This window comes from Dreissena polymorpha, chromosome 4 (genome assembly GCF_020536995.1).
Source record: "Dreissena polymorpha isolate Duluth1 chromosome 4, UMN_Dpol_1.0, whole genome shotgun sequence".
Lineage (NCBI taxonomy): Eukaryota > Metazoa > Mollusca > Bivalvia > Myida > Dreissenidae > Dreissena > Dreissena polymorpha.
Window position 1 is genome coordinate 66755200 of NC_068358.1, and position 16653 is coordinate 66771852.

The following is a 16653-nucleotide window of genomic DNA, read 5'->3' on the forward strand; positions in this document are numbered from 1 at the left end:
ACTTTTCAAGCTTGATTATCTCAGTTATGAGTAAAGGTTTTGATTAAAAATTTTACATGTGATCATTTGACTTCATTCGGTGAAATCTTACGATAAAATCGTTCAATCGTGACGATCGGGCGCTTAATCACGTGGGGTAGGTAGCCTGAAAACTGCCCATTGCGCGTTTGCGCTACTGTGTATTCATACGAGCCATATTGTTGTTGTTTTTTAAATTAATTGTATGTTTTCCTGGTGTAAGAACCCACCTGAATGATGAAATTGAAATTAATTTAGAATATCACGTTTCACCATATCCACGCACAAAAAGATGAAACCGTACCTGCGCTACGTGCAAAAGCGTCCTAATGACACGGATGGATGATTTGATCGTGAGCTTGCACATAATGTAGTCAAATGATCACATCTAAAATTGTAAATCAAAATCTTGACACACAACGGAAATATTTAAGTTTGAAAAGTGCTGCGTTTGAAAAGTCTCCAAGTGTTTTAAATTAGACAAACACTTTATCAGGGCACATATGCGATTATATTAAAGTAATTATCACAGATGACATGCTCAAGTCAACAACCAGACATAAAACAAAAAGAGGAGAATCACATTATTATAAAAAATAATAAAACCGCATAGAACAAATCGCCGTTTATAGTAACAAATATAGCATATTAAAATAATCGAGCCTCGTTCTGAAAAAACTGGTCTAAATTCATGTCCAAAATGTGTCGTCCCAGATTAGCCTGTTAAGTGCGCACATGCTAACCAGGACAGACACTTTCTGCATATACTTGATTTTCGTTTAGAAGATACATCCTTTTAACGATACATTCTATTAAAGCGGAAAATGTACTCCGTGATAAGCCCGTGGGGACTGCACAGGCTAATCTGGGAAGACACTTAACGGACATGCATTAAGGCCAGTTTTTCAGAGCGAGGATAAATTCACTACGAATGCAAAATGCTCGTCTAACTATGAACAAAGATGACATTGATTACGAAAGTCAGATGTCGGTTTTGAAAAGTGTCAATAGAAGTCGCATGGTAATGTCGTTTGCACGAATGGTCACAACACCCACTTGATAAAATAATAAAAAGTTAAATATGACAACGTAATTGTTTCAAAGTGAACTGACATAGTTCATCTTTGTCTTTTTGGTTGAAAGGAGGATTTTAATCTTAACTAAACCCGTTGATGTAGGACATATTTAAGAAGATATTACAAAAGGTATGTCTTTGCTTTAGACTATCGTTAGAATATCTTGATTCTTCATTTTTGGACGATTCGTGCCATTGACTAAATAAAAAAAGTCTGGGTCTACTTCATGTTTTTGTTTTTGTGTTTAGGTCTCGATGTTGCAGCCATCTGGGTTGAAACCGAATCCGAGCTACTTGATTTGCATTCTGGTTGTTGTGGACTGAAAGTGAACTTTAAGGCTATATCAGGGTCTTCACACATCCTAATTATTTTTTATACAACAATTTAGTCATATGTTATAATGTACATATAGATAACGAAATAATGTCTTTTCTTGTAAGCGAACATATTAGTGATGATAGCTTGAAATAAGATTGAGCATGGCATAATGTAATTGTTATTTAGATGTTTAAATTTGTTTTTATTGTCACAGCATGCACGATTATTTCAAAGTTTAATTACCTTCTATGTTATACATGTACTTGTCACAACGCGCTCTCGCTTTTATGTATTATTCCATTTTTGCTCATACTGTTTAATAATGTTTGACCTTGACAAAGGTATAACCAATCATAGCATGGACGAAATACTAACCACAGTTCTATTTCAAATAGTCCATCCTCTCCGTACCTGTAGTCACCACGAGAGCCGCTGTCCCATCGGACCTAATAAGTGGTAACGTTATTTTTTTATAACAATTTACTGTTTACATTTGCTTCTTTTGTTGTCTATGTTATTGACATGTATCTTATTTGACAAACATTTTCAATGTATTTAATTGGGTAGAAAAGGTTTATGTTGTATGCTCGTAACTATAGTGTTTGAGAAGGGGTTCTCAATTCTCAAAAGTGTCCGAGGTTCATCACTTAGATGTGTAAATTCGTGAATGAAACCGCGAGAAAATGCATAAACATTTTCTATACAAGTTAATGCACTGTTTAGAAAAAAAAAATCTCCTGGAAAATATCTGGCTTAAGTCTGATTGCCTTTAGTCTGATTTCCTTCATGTCAATACTTCAATTTGATCGTTAGAAGAACAAACAAACTTGACATAACACAATAATACACTATAACGTAAAGGTAAGATTTTACACTCGGAAAAAAACAATATGACAAAAGTGATTACATACATGAGCCTTTGGTGGTTCTACGCGTATAACAACACCATTGTTCGAATCATGGATCGTCTGAGACTTGCCGTCTTTTCCTGCAATATCAGACATTTTTAAAAACAGAAACAAACAGCAATATCATAAATCAAATTTTATTTTTGTTTGTATTTTGTATGCTATAGCGTTGACAAAAATTGAAATGTATACTAAGTATTGAAGCTAAGCATTTTAATAATGAATAATACGATAATTTCAAATTTGAGCACACCTGGTTTAACTAAACAACCGACACCGATTTTCTCTCCTGGTTTCAATGTTCGAGGTTCGTCGGTAACCAACACGTCATAACTACCATCTCCGTAGTGGTACACGTTGGTGTCACCATCTGCGTCCCATGTAACCCACACTCTGGATTCTAAAAAAGCATGGTATGTAATTTAATGTTTTACAAACGCACTTTACTCGGTAAATAAAAGCTTAAAACATATTATTTTACAGGAATAATATAGTTAGGTAAACTTTTTTTTACTTCAATAGGGGGATCACAGCCTTTATAACTAGTGTTAAAAGGTGATCAAAGAATAACCAATTGCTTACTCTTTCCGCACACCTGTTTTAGGCAATATGACATATATTTACACTGCTATATTGAAATAAGTGAACATCATTTTATAAGACGCATGTTTTATCATTACAATCCTCTGCATGTCCCACAACGGTGCCCGGCCCGCCGTGATCTTGGTCTTTCCAGTGCCAGTCCGGGCCTCTCCGGACGCGGGAACCAATCGGGGGAAACATTTTGCTGGTACTTTCTTTGTACACAGTGCTCCTGTCTGCTTGGTCAAGTGAAAGTCCAAGCCAAGATTCCATACGAATCTCATGCATGTCCTCCTAGAATGACAACATATCAATTGTAATGTAAAAAAGGTATTGTACCAACATAGTGGAATGTAAAATGCTAGCTTTTTTAATGCTTTTGGATAGCAAATGATATATGTATTAGCAATATCATTATATGGGGTTCCTCTTGTGTAACATATGACGTACAATCTAGAGCAGTCTTATTCGCATAAACTTTATGAAGATGATTTCAAAGTCCTACTGTGTCAAATTAATTGTGTCTGTGGTTTCTCTCTTGTAGGGATATGCTTGATTGTGTAATGAATGTAGTAGAACGATTAATTGTGTCTTTTATGTCAAATTGAAACACTTGTCGTGTAATTCTTCTCGCCGAAAATTATGAAACATTTAACTAAATATATATGTCATGATCATAAGTAAATATTATTTCATGTTGATTTCGTCTGTAATTTTATGTTTAGTATAATCGTCCCCAACAATAAAATTACGGTGGTCAGTATGTCCACACAATCTGTTCCTGGCTAAGCTGGTTCTCCAGTAGTGCACACTATTTATTTCAGTCACTGATACCTGTCCTAACGGAATCAGATGTAGATGGAAAAGCAGGTATACACACTTTAATGACCTATACCCACACCGATTTGTAATCAACCGCTGAAACCAGTATAAGCAAAACACGCTATCCATAGGAAAATACCGGTATTCATGGGCACATGAGTCGGTTACAGAGTTAAATTATGTGATGCCACACATATTTTATAGCTTCTCTTTCCCATCATTTTCTGAAACTATCATTGTACTTTGTAACAGCGGGATAATCTAACGAACATAGAACATATTTCTAAAACCATAACGCGCGGCTGTGGTAATACAAACGTAATTAAGCGTCCGGATAATCCGAAAGTTTTAATAAATTTGGTATTTCTACTTTAGCTCGTACACTAAATGTTTGTTCATAATTGAATTATGGTTAGATATTTTGTGCATTATTCTTAAAGACATCGCCAATACACGTACAAATCACCACTGCTGATACAAAACTGATTATTGTATTACCATATCTTCAAGCGAGAACGTGTCTGTGAACAGCGACCTGAACCCGATCAAATCTGTTTTAGCCTACAAAAGATACACATGATAAATCAATTATATACGTAACCGCTGGTATATACTATACATTTTATTGTAACGAGGTCAATAATAGTGTTTTGTATGGAAATACGAATGTATGATAACAATGTATATTTGTTATAAAGTATAATATAATAAAAATATATCATAAATTTACAGCAAATTCAACATGATATAAAACTGTATATGAACTATTTGTTTCCGCGGCAACCGTTCAACGACGTTCATAAAAGTAAAAACAACCACTACTGCCACCACTTACAACAAGATAAAATAAATATGAAAAACGGGCGCATATGTGTTTAAACCGGTCAGCTCGTCATTCGTCTATTCTTGCATATATTTGGATGATTGCAAAGTTATTTTCAATCCGACACATTGAGTCTACACCAAAAGTTGGCACTTACAGAAATGTAATTGCGTCGTGCGAGTCTGCGTCCTTCCGTGTGTTTGTACAATCTCCGACCAGCAGGCTTTATTATGTTCACAAATTCCTGAAAGGTGGGTTGCAGGTATAAATAACGTTTTTATGGGCATTATATACTAATAATACACGCTCTACCAAAATACTAAATCAACCGAATAAAGGGAGACCATCAAATTAGTAAATAGAATGCAACATAATTGCAAAATGCATACTATCTTAGTGCGTTAAAAAGTTCATATTATAAACTTAGTTCGTGCTATCAGGAAGGAAACCTTACATATAAGTTCATAACTATAAAAGATGGTAAATACATAGATATCAACAAAGTGGCCGATAATAAATAAATTTATATCTGGCAAACATTTTTTTCTCACTCAGATTGACATAAATACGTATATAAACCCTCTACATTAATGATAAAAACGTGTTCATGTTAGGTAGATGTCCCGAATACCTGGTTCGAGACAATATTTATACTGCAAGCGAGTGTTTGAAGAATCAAATTACAGACCAATTTTAAAATACTCGCTCGGTTACCGCATTACGACGCTGCAACATTTATGCACTCGCATATACAATTATAGTAACTTAGTAACCTGGTCATAGTCTCCAACCGGCACAACGAACACAGATATTCCCCTTCGATCTAGATGATCCAAGGCTGACATAACGTTGACTAACGTCTAAAACAAACATTAATAGACAATTTTAAAATGTCAACACGTAATTTAACGTAAAACGGATACCTATACATATCAAAACATGCATAATGTAGCAGATTAGACTTGTGTAAAGCCCTGTAACAAGCAACACAATCGGAATTTAAGACGCAATCATTAACATACACATTATACAGAAATAAAAAGTAAATTATCAATCTGACTATTAGCGTAGTATAATAACTAATGATATGTGTTTAGAAAGTAAAATTTCTACATCTAATGTAATTTTGCTTGATTAAAAAACAATAACTGACGCAGTACCGAACTCTGCCACTGTTCTAGTTCTATAATAAAGTCCGTTTTAGCATGTAAAAAACGGTGATTACATTTCTTTTTTTATATAGGCAGTTTTCTATGCAATATCGACACATATTTGTCTTGAGTTTTTTATCATAATTCCTTTACAATATCGAAACATATTTGTTTTGTCTATCACCCCTATATGTTATCACTGATTCACCGGGCAATCTATGTTTCTATTGCGCACGTGATATTTTGATTCCTCGTATGGGCCCTTAAAAATAAAAGGTTCAAACACAATTTGTTTCATTAAACGCCATTTATATTTACATTTCAATGCGGGAAAACTTCATATCAAACACTTAAATGCACGTTAAATTTGCATCAATTAATTTTACAGCTTTTAAAAAAGCTCATAACTTCATTTTGCTACGCTGGGTATCAGTACTAGAACTTTACAAATTAATAAATAATAACACTAAGTTGGAAATATAAGAACATATTTAAAGACATTGAAATATCATATACACAACTTCTGAGTTTTATTGAAGCTTGCATTAAAAAAGTAAAGTAGCACACGCTTATCCCAGTTCCGATGGATGATTTTACAATCATGCACTTTACGAAGTATAAATGAACTCCATATACACATATTTTGTTGTAGTTTGTTTATTAAACCTATTTATTTTAGCTCGATTGCATTGAATGCCGATCGATGGCTTATTTGAAACGCTCTCGAGTCCGTTTCCTCGGACTAGATCCAGTACCTGGGAGTCGATGGGGGAAATCTAAAGTACGCTCCCACAGTGTGGAACGAGCCCGTGACCTCCCGATCGCTAGGCGGACACCATATCCACTACACCACCGCGAAAATTTTAAGAGTTGAAGCGATCTCAGACACCCTCATGCTCATCGTTTAGAACTATATAGCCCTTTAATGTCGCTAAAAAAATTCTTAGGCCAAATAATCGAAATGAACCCAAAACATGCAAGCGAATGCACCCTGAACCTAACATGCTGCATGTGCATTTTCAAGCGATGCGTTGAAAAAACTTTATTGCAACGGTAACCTTCAAATCCATCAGTTTTATATTTAAATAACCAACTCAACGAATACAAATAAATTCCTGTACCTCGTCAGTCTTTTCCATGTCTGGATCATCGGGACCTTCAATCAGCAGAGTCTCCGTCGGTCGGCAGTCGGAAAGTACGATGATTTTCGGATGAATTATTATTCCGTTATTCTTGAACCGCCCCTCTTTATAAGGGTTAGAAATAATAATTATGTAATATAATCGCAAAAGAGCATATTCCTATTTGTACAACAGAACATTAAGCAAATACAATAATTGACCCATTTACATTTAAATATATCCTTAAGTTATCAAAAATACACGAGACAAGATATGGATTCAAGTAAGTCCAATTGCGTTCGCTTCGTTATTAGTATATTTTATACTAATATATAAATATTATACAAAGTTCATAAAGTTAGATTGACATCTGGCACTGAAACACTCTAAAGCCAAAATGCTGAGAACGGATGTACATTAAATGCAGAAAAATCCATACTTTCGATTTATGTGGCAAAGAGACCTCAACATTTTAAACGCCAAGCGCCGAACACTGATTTACATTACCACCATAGAGAAACTATAACATACTTTTACATGACATCGCTCCGGCTAGCCCCATCCATAGTCCCCCATACAGTGGACTTGGACCACCCAGCGTCAAACGATCTGCATTAGTAAATACACCACTTTGGAAGATTTGTCAAACTTAGTAAGGCATGGAAAACATACTATAACATAATATGTATCAGTCGCTCCTTTTTACACATAGTACGTGATATTGACACTATATAAAACACTTTGGAATATTTGTTAAAACTTAGTAAGGCATGGAAAACAAACTATAACATAATATTTATCAGTCGCTCGTTCTTAGACTTAGTAAGTTAGTAGTGATATTGACACTATATAAATCACTAATTACATTCTCATCAAACATACTTTGAACATAAAATGAATTGAACTTTCTTACCAACAAATTCTTGAACTGAATCATAGTTGGATGTCAATGGCATCTGTAACTTAGTTTCGTGTCCATACGTTGCAACAGAAACATATTCGTCTTTCAAATGCTCATCGCCAATCGATTTAACTTCTTTTAACCCTGTTTTCGAATATATTTCATGCTTTTTTTATTATCAGAAAAATTAACTATAGTGAGGCAAACGTTAGAATAAGTATACAATTTTCAATATAATAATCAAAATATTATTTTATGTATATGATATTTAGTACATAGTGATATAATTTTCGTATAAAATACTATTGTAGGGAGTAGATCGTACCATAGTTGGTTGTGCTCTAAATATAGTAAAATTGTGGATTTTGGAGATTTTTGACAATTTAAGTAGGATGTTTTAACAGGTTGCCAACATTCTTATAGAATGAACTACATTATACACAGGAAAACAATCTGAAGATATTTATTTACCCTCGGTATAAATCGGATAAACAATAAAGGATAATATATTAATAAAAAATTAGTTCATTCAATTGCTGTATTGTTTGCAAACTAAATGACTTATTATGAAAGTGTTTTGTCAATTTTAAATTAGTTTAAGCATATTCTGGGTAATGAGAACTCTCAAGATTTGTCGTGTCTCTTTGAACCTGTGACTTGAAAACAATTAATAGATTTATCATTAAATAATTGATCATTATTGTACAGAAACCTTTAAGAAAGTCTTTGACAAATGTTTTGGTTTGTTTCCACGCCTCTCCTGTCGCCATGCTCTCTGATATGTCCAGTAACAGCACTGACACAACACACTCAAGATCTCCAGTTGACTGAAGTGCTGGCATAAAGGATAGGGAAGTGAAGGATAGTGATACATCAGGAAACCAAAGATAATATAAAAAGATATCGGCTGAAGTGCTTACATAATGTAGGCAACCGATAATAATAAATCAGAAATATAATGAATGGATAAAGATCATTAAAGTAAACATCAATACGTAAAAGTAAACAACACCAACAACATTGTGGGCTTTTACGTCGTATTTGCATATTTTAAATGTCCAAAATAATACGTTTGAATTATGACTGATAGTGTGATTTCTTAAATAAAAAAAAACAACAGATAACTAAGTGTCGCAGGAAATACCAGCATCAAGATGTCTTTGTGCCAATGCCTTCCAGATGTCCATCCTCAGAAAATTGTTGGTAGTCTGTCTTACAGTATGACCTCATGAAAGTAAAGATCTTTACAACTGTTGAAAACCGCAATCTTTTTAATGTAAAATATATGTTGTTATTGATAAACATATTGTTCGTTATGATGTTGAGGACACGTTAAACAGTATTAACCTAGAAATAATACTGTTGCAAAAGTGTTGTAAGAGCGTACTTCAGCTTTACAGCTGGTTCTTACTTGCAAGAGGCTCTAAAAAAGTGACCCTTCGCGTCCGCATTGTAGCCATTTGACTGTCAGACCGGTGTGGATCACGTGCCTCGATGGTGTCTGTAGTTTCACTGTATTGAATAAAAACAATTCCCGCTATACTTAAATGTTGAAGGTTAAATAATAAATTAAATTAAAAGACAACGTACAATTAACTTGAGCATTACGCTGAAATTTTCGCTGACTCTTGTAGAGGTACTAGAGGACCGGACTACACGTTGTTTCTCTTAATTGTACAACCAATTTAATGAATTCAAAATTAAAATGTACCTTTGCGAACTGTTCACACCATTTGGAATGTTCGAGGTTGCTTTATCGTCGGTAGATGCCTTAGTCGTACAAGGCAACGATGATTCGCTTGTCGATAATCTAGATGATCCGTCGTGTGTTGAAGTATTCGCACTATCGGTTTCCACAAATCTTGTTCCTCGTTTTGTCGAAGCCCTATGCGCCGCTAGTACATCGTCTAATCTGTCCTGGTCAGGTTGACATACAAGAATCCGCTCCTTGAGTTCTGTTATCTGCTCTTGTATCTTTTTGAATCTATGTTCGTATGGATTGACATCTGCCTCTGATGTACTCGCAAGGTTGTCAAGACGTGAACCAATATTTTGTATGGCTTCAACAAAGATACGTTCAGCATAAGACATATTTACGGAGATAACTGTTCGGATATTTTAAAGTTTTAATAAAATATATTCTTGAATATGTTTCACATTATTTTGAAAGAATATTAACTTGTTAAACTACACAAATGATATACGGATAAGTTGCTAACCTGTTCGAAGTTGAATTACTTTGCAGCAACTGAAACATATTTTGTAAAAAAAATCATAAGTAATAAGTATTATAATATTCATGTATTATTCAACTGTGCGTATTTTGAAACATTTTGTATAATAATGTGAATATCTTAGCAAAATCTTAGCACTTACCTTTTCCATGGCAGTATATTTAAGAAGAAAACTTCGGGATATTGTAATGAGCTGTAAGTATGCATCATTTATCTAAAACTATTTATTGTATTTAATATACATGCGTATCTTATCAATTGTTTCAATAAGTATGTAATTATATTTGTTGAGGGAAACTGGTAGGCCGCTTTAAATTTCCTGTAGAAGCTACGCCTCTGTAAAACTTAAATGCCAAAGAAATGTACCCTAAAATAGTAAAGTTTCTTTTATTTGAACTGTTGAAGATAAAAAGTGAGTAAATATTTGATACAAAATAGACACTGTACGAAACACACTACCGACTAATACACACGTTCAAGATGACACAACTATTTTGGAATCTACCTTTGACATTTCGGCGACTGCGTTGAAAGCTCATTGACCCTTTCTTCAATGCGCAGTGTACATGACTTTATCTCCTCTATATCAAACTTGAAAAGATAAAGAGATGTTATTGTATTGTATTGTAGATTAAAATAGAAGTTATTAAATACAAAGCTATTAACGACAAAATGCAAATTCACAAATTTCGATCCGTTAAAGTTGTTCGTTTATATTTAGTATGGAACTATTTTAAACGCAAAACTAACCGTTATTGACACACTGTCAAAACACAAGTGAAATAAACGATTTTGCTGACGTTGGTTTAATGTATACCGAGATATCCGAATTCCAAACTGTTAAATAGCCTTTTTGTTAGGCTTGAAAAGACGTATTAAGTTTTTAACTTCTTAAATAAGTTGAAACTAGCGAGAAAAGAAGTGTAGCATGCTACCGTTGAAAGCTTCGTGGCATCAAAATGTTTTAGTTTAGTTTATACGTTTACGTTATTAGATTATTAGTATTGTAATGCCACGTGGTATCTTTTATAAGTTTATGATTAAATTTATATCTATTTGAAGCTTTAGTGAAAGTATGCAGTTCACACACAGGAAAAGACAACAACACAAATGCAACACATTAGATCTATCGAAACAATCAAACGATTATTTTGCAATTTCGATTGTTCGATATGCTGGTTAAAATACAAAGTATACATGCTTTTATATGTGAAAATGTACATGATTGGTATGAAGTTCCCTATTGAATATCACCCATGTATGTCAAAGTCATTATTTTAAGTAGATATATACGTACTGCAGTAAACGTAAATTTTGCATATTGTATGTTTACCTTTCTCTTAAAAAAATAATCACGTTTTGATTTTTCCAATTATGACACTTGTTGTTTTTCATGGCTAAACTAATAATATATGTATACCTTCAAATCCATTTAAGGAGCTTATTTAAGTCATTTAGGAAGCGATTTTTTTTTTACAAACGACATATCGATTACAAAAAAATAGTTTTCAATTTAAAACAGAAAGTGGAAATTCCAATATCTGTTCTTAAAATAGCAATGACTAACACATCTAATAGGAGCATATTGACGGGTGATATTCAACCATACATGCAATGTTTGACAGTTTACATATTGTCACATTAATCGGGATTTAATGGAAAGGCAGAATTAAATAAACAGAAACCCGGTCATACGCTCTCATTACACCTTGAAACCTAAGACTGAGCGCAATGATTGGTTTCCCAAGCGTGTAATGTTAAGTCCAACCGACGTCAATGAAATTCTATAATCTGTTCACAGTAAAACAATTTCAAATACATAAAAACTTGTGTGTTTAAACAAAGATAATTAACTTGTAAACCAGTTAGCATAACTCTTTACTAAACTTAAAAAAAGATATTACTGTTAAAGCAAAGAAAACACGTCAAGATAATCGAACATTTTATATTTCAAAGTGAGTGTCATAAAACATGTCATTTAATGACAATATCCCACATAAAACGTTGGTTTTAGATTACATCGGCTGCAGTTAGATGTTGTAACTAAAACATTATTAATAAGAATATTACTGGTGCAGTATATTGATCGGTATACGGAATATCAAATTTCAAAAACAAATTTTACTCGACACGCGGCTTATTTTTTTTGCAACCAAAAATGAAAAAAGAAAGTATGTTATACATGAAGATAAGATCTGAAGAAATTAAACGTGCTTTAATGCGCAAAATATACAATATGTATCTAATGCATGATTTCTTTAAAATATATTAAAATCCGTTATTCAATCACAAAGACATTTAACAATACAATTCACCCAAAACTTTTACATAAACGTATTTAAATTAAACTTTTAAGTGTGTAACTTAACACATTTTTCTGTAGCAAAACAATATCGATTAATTCATGCTTTCACATGAATCTGATGTCATTACGTCTTACTATTTCATGAACGAAGTCCTATTATTGGTGATGGTCTATTGGCGACACCGAAAAGTGCATGCGAATTTATCATTAGAACCATTGTTGAAATTATAGAATAATATAGTTTTCAGTCATTAGCTCTAAAATAAAGTATAATACAGACGAATATCTGATTTGACAAGAAATACTATTTTTATGAGACTTGCATTTGAAGTTGCTATCTGAAATGTCTTAAAACGAACGGTCACAAGAATGCGATTATATGCCATAAAGCCTATTTCAGTACACCGGAATTTAATCATTATAACTACGGTTGGAGGAAAGTGTACTTACGCATAGATAATTTCGTTTAGCCAATTTCAGCCCGTCTTTATAATTTAATACATTTATGAAGGGGGTCGTTGGTATGTATGCTGTTCATGAATGTCTGACGCAAACATTTTATTTAGTTATAGCATTTAAACAGATTAATGTTATGTGTTCGCGTTCATTGTTAATTGCACGCGTTTTCAATGTTCTGATTAAATATCTAATTTACTACACCCATTGAGGTCTTCAACAAATATATATAAGTAGATAATACTATTTTATCAGTATACATTTACCGAGTTGCTTTCGTTGACACCATCAAAGATAACAGTCATCAGCCAGTTCTTCAAATTATTGTTTCACAGATGCCATTGCCAGTCAGAGTGCGCCATTTACTATTTGTAACATGTGTAATTATATACCATACGAGCCACTAGCTCTTTCTGTTTAGGTTTCGAACTGCAGGTAGCTGCCGAACTACTTGTTGCTATCAAATGTAATACGAATGTTTGACCGGCTACGGCACATATCGTTATGTCGCGAAAATAAGCGCTAACTTGCAACGAATACCACATGATTTGTTTTTTTAATTCCAAGCATGATTGCTTACACTATATAATCTATGACACATTTTAATAACAGTCGAAATTAATGTAATTATAAAGCGCTACAAACGCGAAACGAATGATTTACTTGGAATGATTATGTTGTTTCAGTAATATACTGTTACAACAAATGGATCACTTGTATCAAGTATCATATTACAGTTTATTTGCCTGGTTCAAGCCGCATTTGAGATACTAGTTTTTTTCTTTTTACTTCTGTTTAAATGTTACTTTGTTATTATAATTTAGCTCTGAAGTTCCGTTTAATAACAATAGCAGTTTTAATGCATTTACAGACATAGTTAAAAGTGTTTAGATCTGTAAATAAGTCCCTTTAAATCGCATAAAAAGAATAATGAACAAAACAATTAGAGGAAAACAATGCATTAAAATTTCGAATAAAGAAACACAAAAACAAAGGACCTGAAATGTTTCACAATTTACAAAAGGAAGATCTTAAAGAGTGTGCTGATAACTCACCAATTCTCGTAAAAACGGTCGTAGAATCCTGTCCCAGCGGTATATCTGCTTTTGTTTTATGACCGAAGGTTTCCAGTGCCACACATTGGTTAACATTTCGGGTTGGTTAATACCGAAACGAATGTTCTTTCAATTCCGAATGAAGAATGTTGTCAAGAGAGAAATGTCATACCCTTTATTTACAATCTACCTAAAGGTAATGGTATACTAAGTAACAAATAACTATGCATTTAATAGAAAATTGTTTATTTTATTTAAACGCCTGTTCAAAGTCTAGTTATCATTTATGCACCAGTTTTATTAACACCAACATTTTAATTTAGACTCAAACTCATAATATAAAAAGTAATCACGAATAAACATTATGCCTTGAAAAACTGTTCCGCTCGCTTAAAATGTCGAAATGCACTTTATATAATTATATATTATTGTGTCTACATGTATGGAAAAAATAAAACATGCATACATACCAGCTAGAAAATCATTCACGAACGCTGTTGCCTTTCTCCACGAATTCCCGAACGCTATGCTTTGTGATATGCATATAGGCAGCATTAAGGACGCATCGAACTTTTGTTCTAGTACACAACTCTTATTATGTAACTTTTCCAATATAAAGTAAACTATATAATTTGCTTAATTACAATAACTTGTGAAATAAATTAACATAATAAGAAATCTTGAAGTGAATGTTAATCTGGTTCAAAATACATTATTTATCTATATTTAAATAGTCATAGTTTGCTTTACTCATACCTTTTTCGTATTCTTCATTACATCCGTCTTCCATCGAGCCATATCCATGGAATTGCGTATTTTAGTTTGTCGTATTGCAGGTACATCTGACTATACACTTATAAACCAATTATCTTGTAAGTAATCATATAAATGCACACAAGCAGACACAAGAACGGCATTTTCACCTATACTGTTAACCTGATAATTCCATCAACTGTTTCGTGATGACAGCCATTTCTTAATGGTTTATAATTTACATTGACAGTGTAAGTATGCAAAACTAAGATTGTTAAATGATTATGAAATCAAACTTATTAATAAAACTCGCATGCAATCGTTTTGGGGAGTTTGAGCATCTTCGCAATAGGCCACTTACAAACGCATTTTCCGGGGTAGAATACCTAACTCTGATAATGCCTGTTGTTATCCCCCGCCATAGGCGGAGGGATATTGTTTTGGCGTTGTCCGTCCGTCCGTCCGCCCGTCCTTCTGTCCTTCCGTCTTTCCGTCCGTCCGTCCGTCCGTCCGTCCGGAGTCATATCTTGGAAGTGCTTTGGCGGATTTCATTGAAACTTGGTTTGAGTATATATATGGATAAGAGAATGATGCACGCCAAATGGCATTGTACACCATCTGTTTAGAACGGAGTTATGGTCCTTTGTATCTTGAAAAATTGCTTTTTGTGTGTGTTCGGTACCATATCTTGAAAGTGCTTTGGCGGATTTCATTGAAACTTGGTATGGGTATGTATATCAATAAGAGAATGATGCACGCCAAATGGCATTGTACACCATCTGTCAATAACAGAGTTATGGCCCTCTGTATCTTGAAAAAATGCTTTTTAGAGTGTCAAATATAAAACTTTTGTGTCCAGAAGCATATTGGCGGGGGATATCAATTCAACGAATTTGCTTGTTTGCTCCATCATCAATACATTGCTTAATATCACTTATTTGCATCGAGATTGCATTTAGCCGCTCTATTCTAGATGAGTTTTTAAATGTTTGCTCTGCGGCTGACACTTTAGAGCCAAGATATAAGTTATATATACAGATATGCGTTTATTGAATAAGCAGTGATATTTATTCGAACCGCTGAAGGTGTTCAATTTGGAAAGTATTCAATTAAATACACGATTCATTTCGGTGAGGATCATATACATACAATGTATTGCAGTTAATGCAAGTTATCGAATATATTATTTGTATGTACTATCGATATGTAGAATACAAAAGATTAGGGATACATTTATTAAATTGCAAAATTGGACAAACACATTTCTTGAACAATTATCACAGTTTTCTTTTCGTAAAATGTCGACACAGAATTTCATAATTGAATAGATGAATAACTTATAATGCAATGCGCTAACGTATGTTTTATACAGATAAAGTAGGAGCCTACCTATTATATATTAATAGCTTAAATATCCCGAATTCTCTCGAAACTTGAAATGCTAAAAATGTGGGCCCATACACACTGCATATTCAATATAAACACGCGAAATGATTGATTGACACTTCAATGTGATTCACATATCGATGCACGTCTAATGTTAACTTACAAAACTACTGCTATGGTGTGAATATGTGTGTGCTATGACCATATAGGAACTATGATATCGACTTTAACTATATTCAATGTAACAACAATGCATTATAAACTAGAACTTTAGCAAGTAATATTGGCTTACTGGTCCTTGTCATTTTATGTATTGTCGTTTTTGTTAGTTGAATAGCAATATTTGTATACATTAAACGTTATTTAAATACTCAATATTTTCTTCAAACATTTAGTAATGCGATTTACATGTAATTTTAAGCCATGTTCAGGTGTTCACCTTTGTTTAACTTGACACATATTTAGGTACATGTCTTAAGAAAGCGGAAAGTCTTCTCACTGAAATGTTTTTCGTAATTGTGTTTATACTTATGATATTCCAACAGAACTCATATCTGGAGTTTCATATGCTCTTCATTTAATTTTTTGATTGGCATATACCGTGACATAGGCAATTTGAAGCACCGTTGTTTATTTATTAACAAATATCACCAGTATTACCATAACATATATTTACCGCATAGTATATTACTATTTATGTTTCAATATTATCCGTAGGCCATGTTGTGAAATTAAAAAAAAATA

The 16653-nt window shown here is 33.3% G+C and overlaps 1 protein-coding gene across 2 annotated transcripts; it reads right to left on the reverse strand.

Annotated features, from left to right (window-relative positions):
- Nucleotides 1-1336: 1336 nt before the first annotated feature.
- LOC127879107 (uncharacterized) lies at nucleotides 1337-11502 on the reverse strand. Of its 2 annotated transcripts, XR_008048911.1 has the most exons (18): nucleotides 11375-11502; nucleotides 10460-10545; nucleotides 9940-9968; nucleotides 9432-9780; nucleotides 9132-9232; nucleotides 8865-8945; nucleotides 8433-8555; nucleotides 7733-7864; nucleotides 7351-7428; nucleotides 6820-6944; nucleotides 5321-5407; nucleotides 4705-4791; nucleotides 4223-4285; nucleotides 3001-3196; nucleotides 2574-2720; nucleotides 2324-2400; nucleotides 1788-1858; nucleotides 1337-1413 (listed from the first exon to the last, which is right to left on the reverse strand). XR_008048911.1 is itself a non-coding variant. In XM_052425765.1 (15 exons), coding segments are annotated over exons 1-15 (1551 nt in total). In that variant the 5' UTR covers nucleotides 11387-11456; the 3' UTR covers nucleotides 2573-2718. The 2 variants fall into 2 exon arrangements, 1 of the variants encoding a protein (XP_052281725.1); XM_052425765.1 differs by lacking the exons at nucleotides 1337-1413; nucleotides 1788-1858; nucleotides 2324-2400 and having other exon boundaries at nucleotides 2573-2720; nucleotides 11375-11456.
- Nucleotides 11503-16653: the final 5151 nt, after the last annotated feature.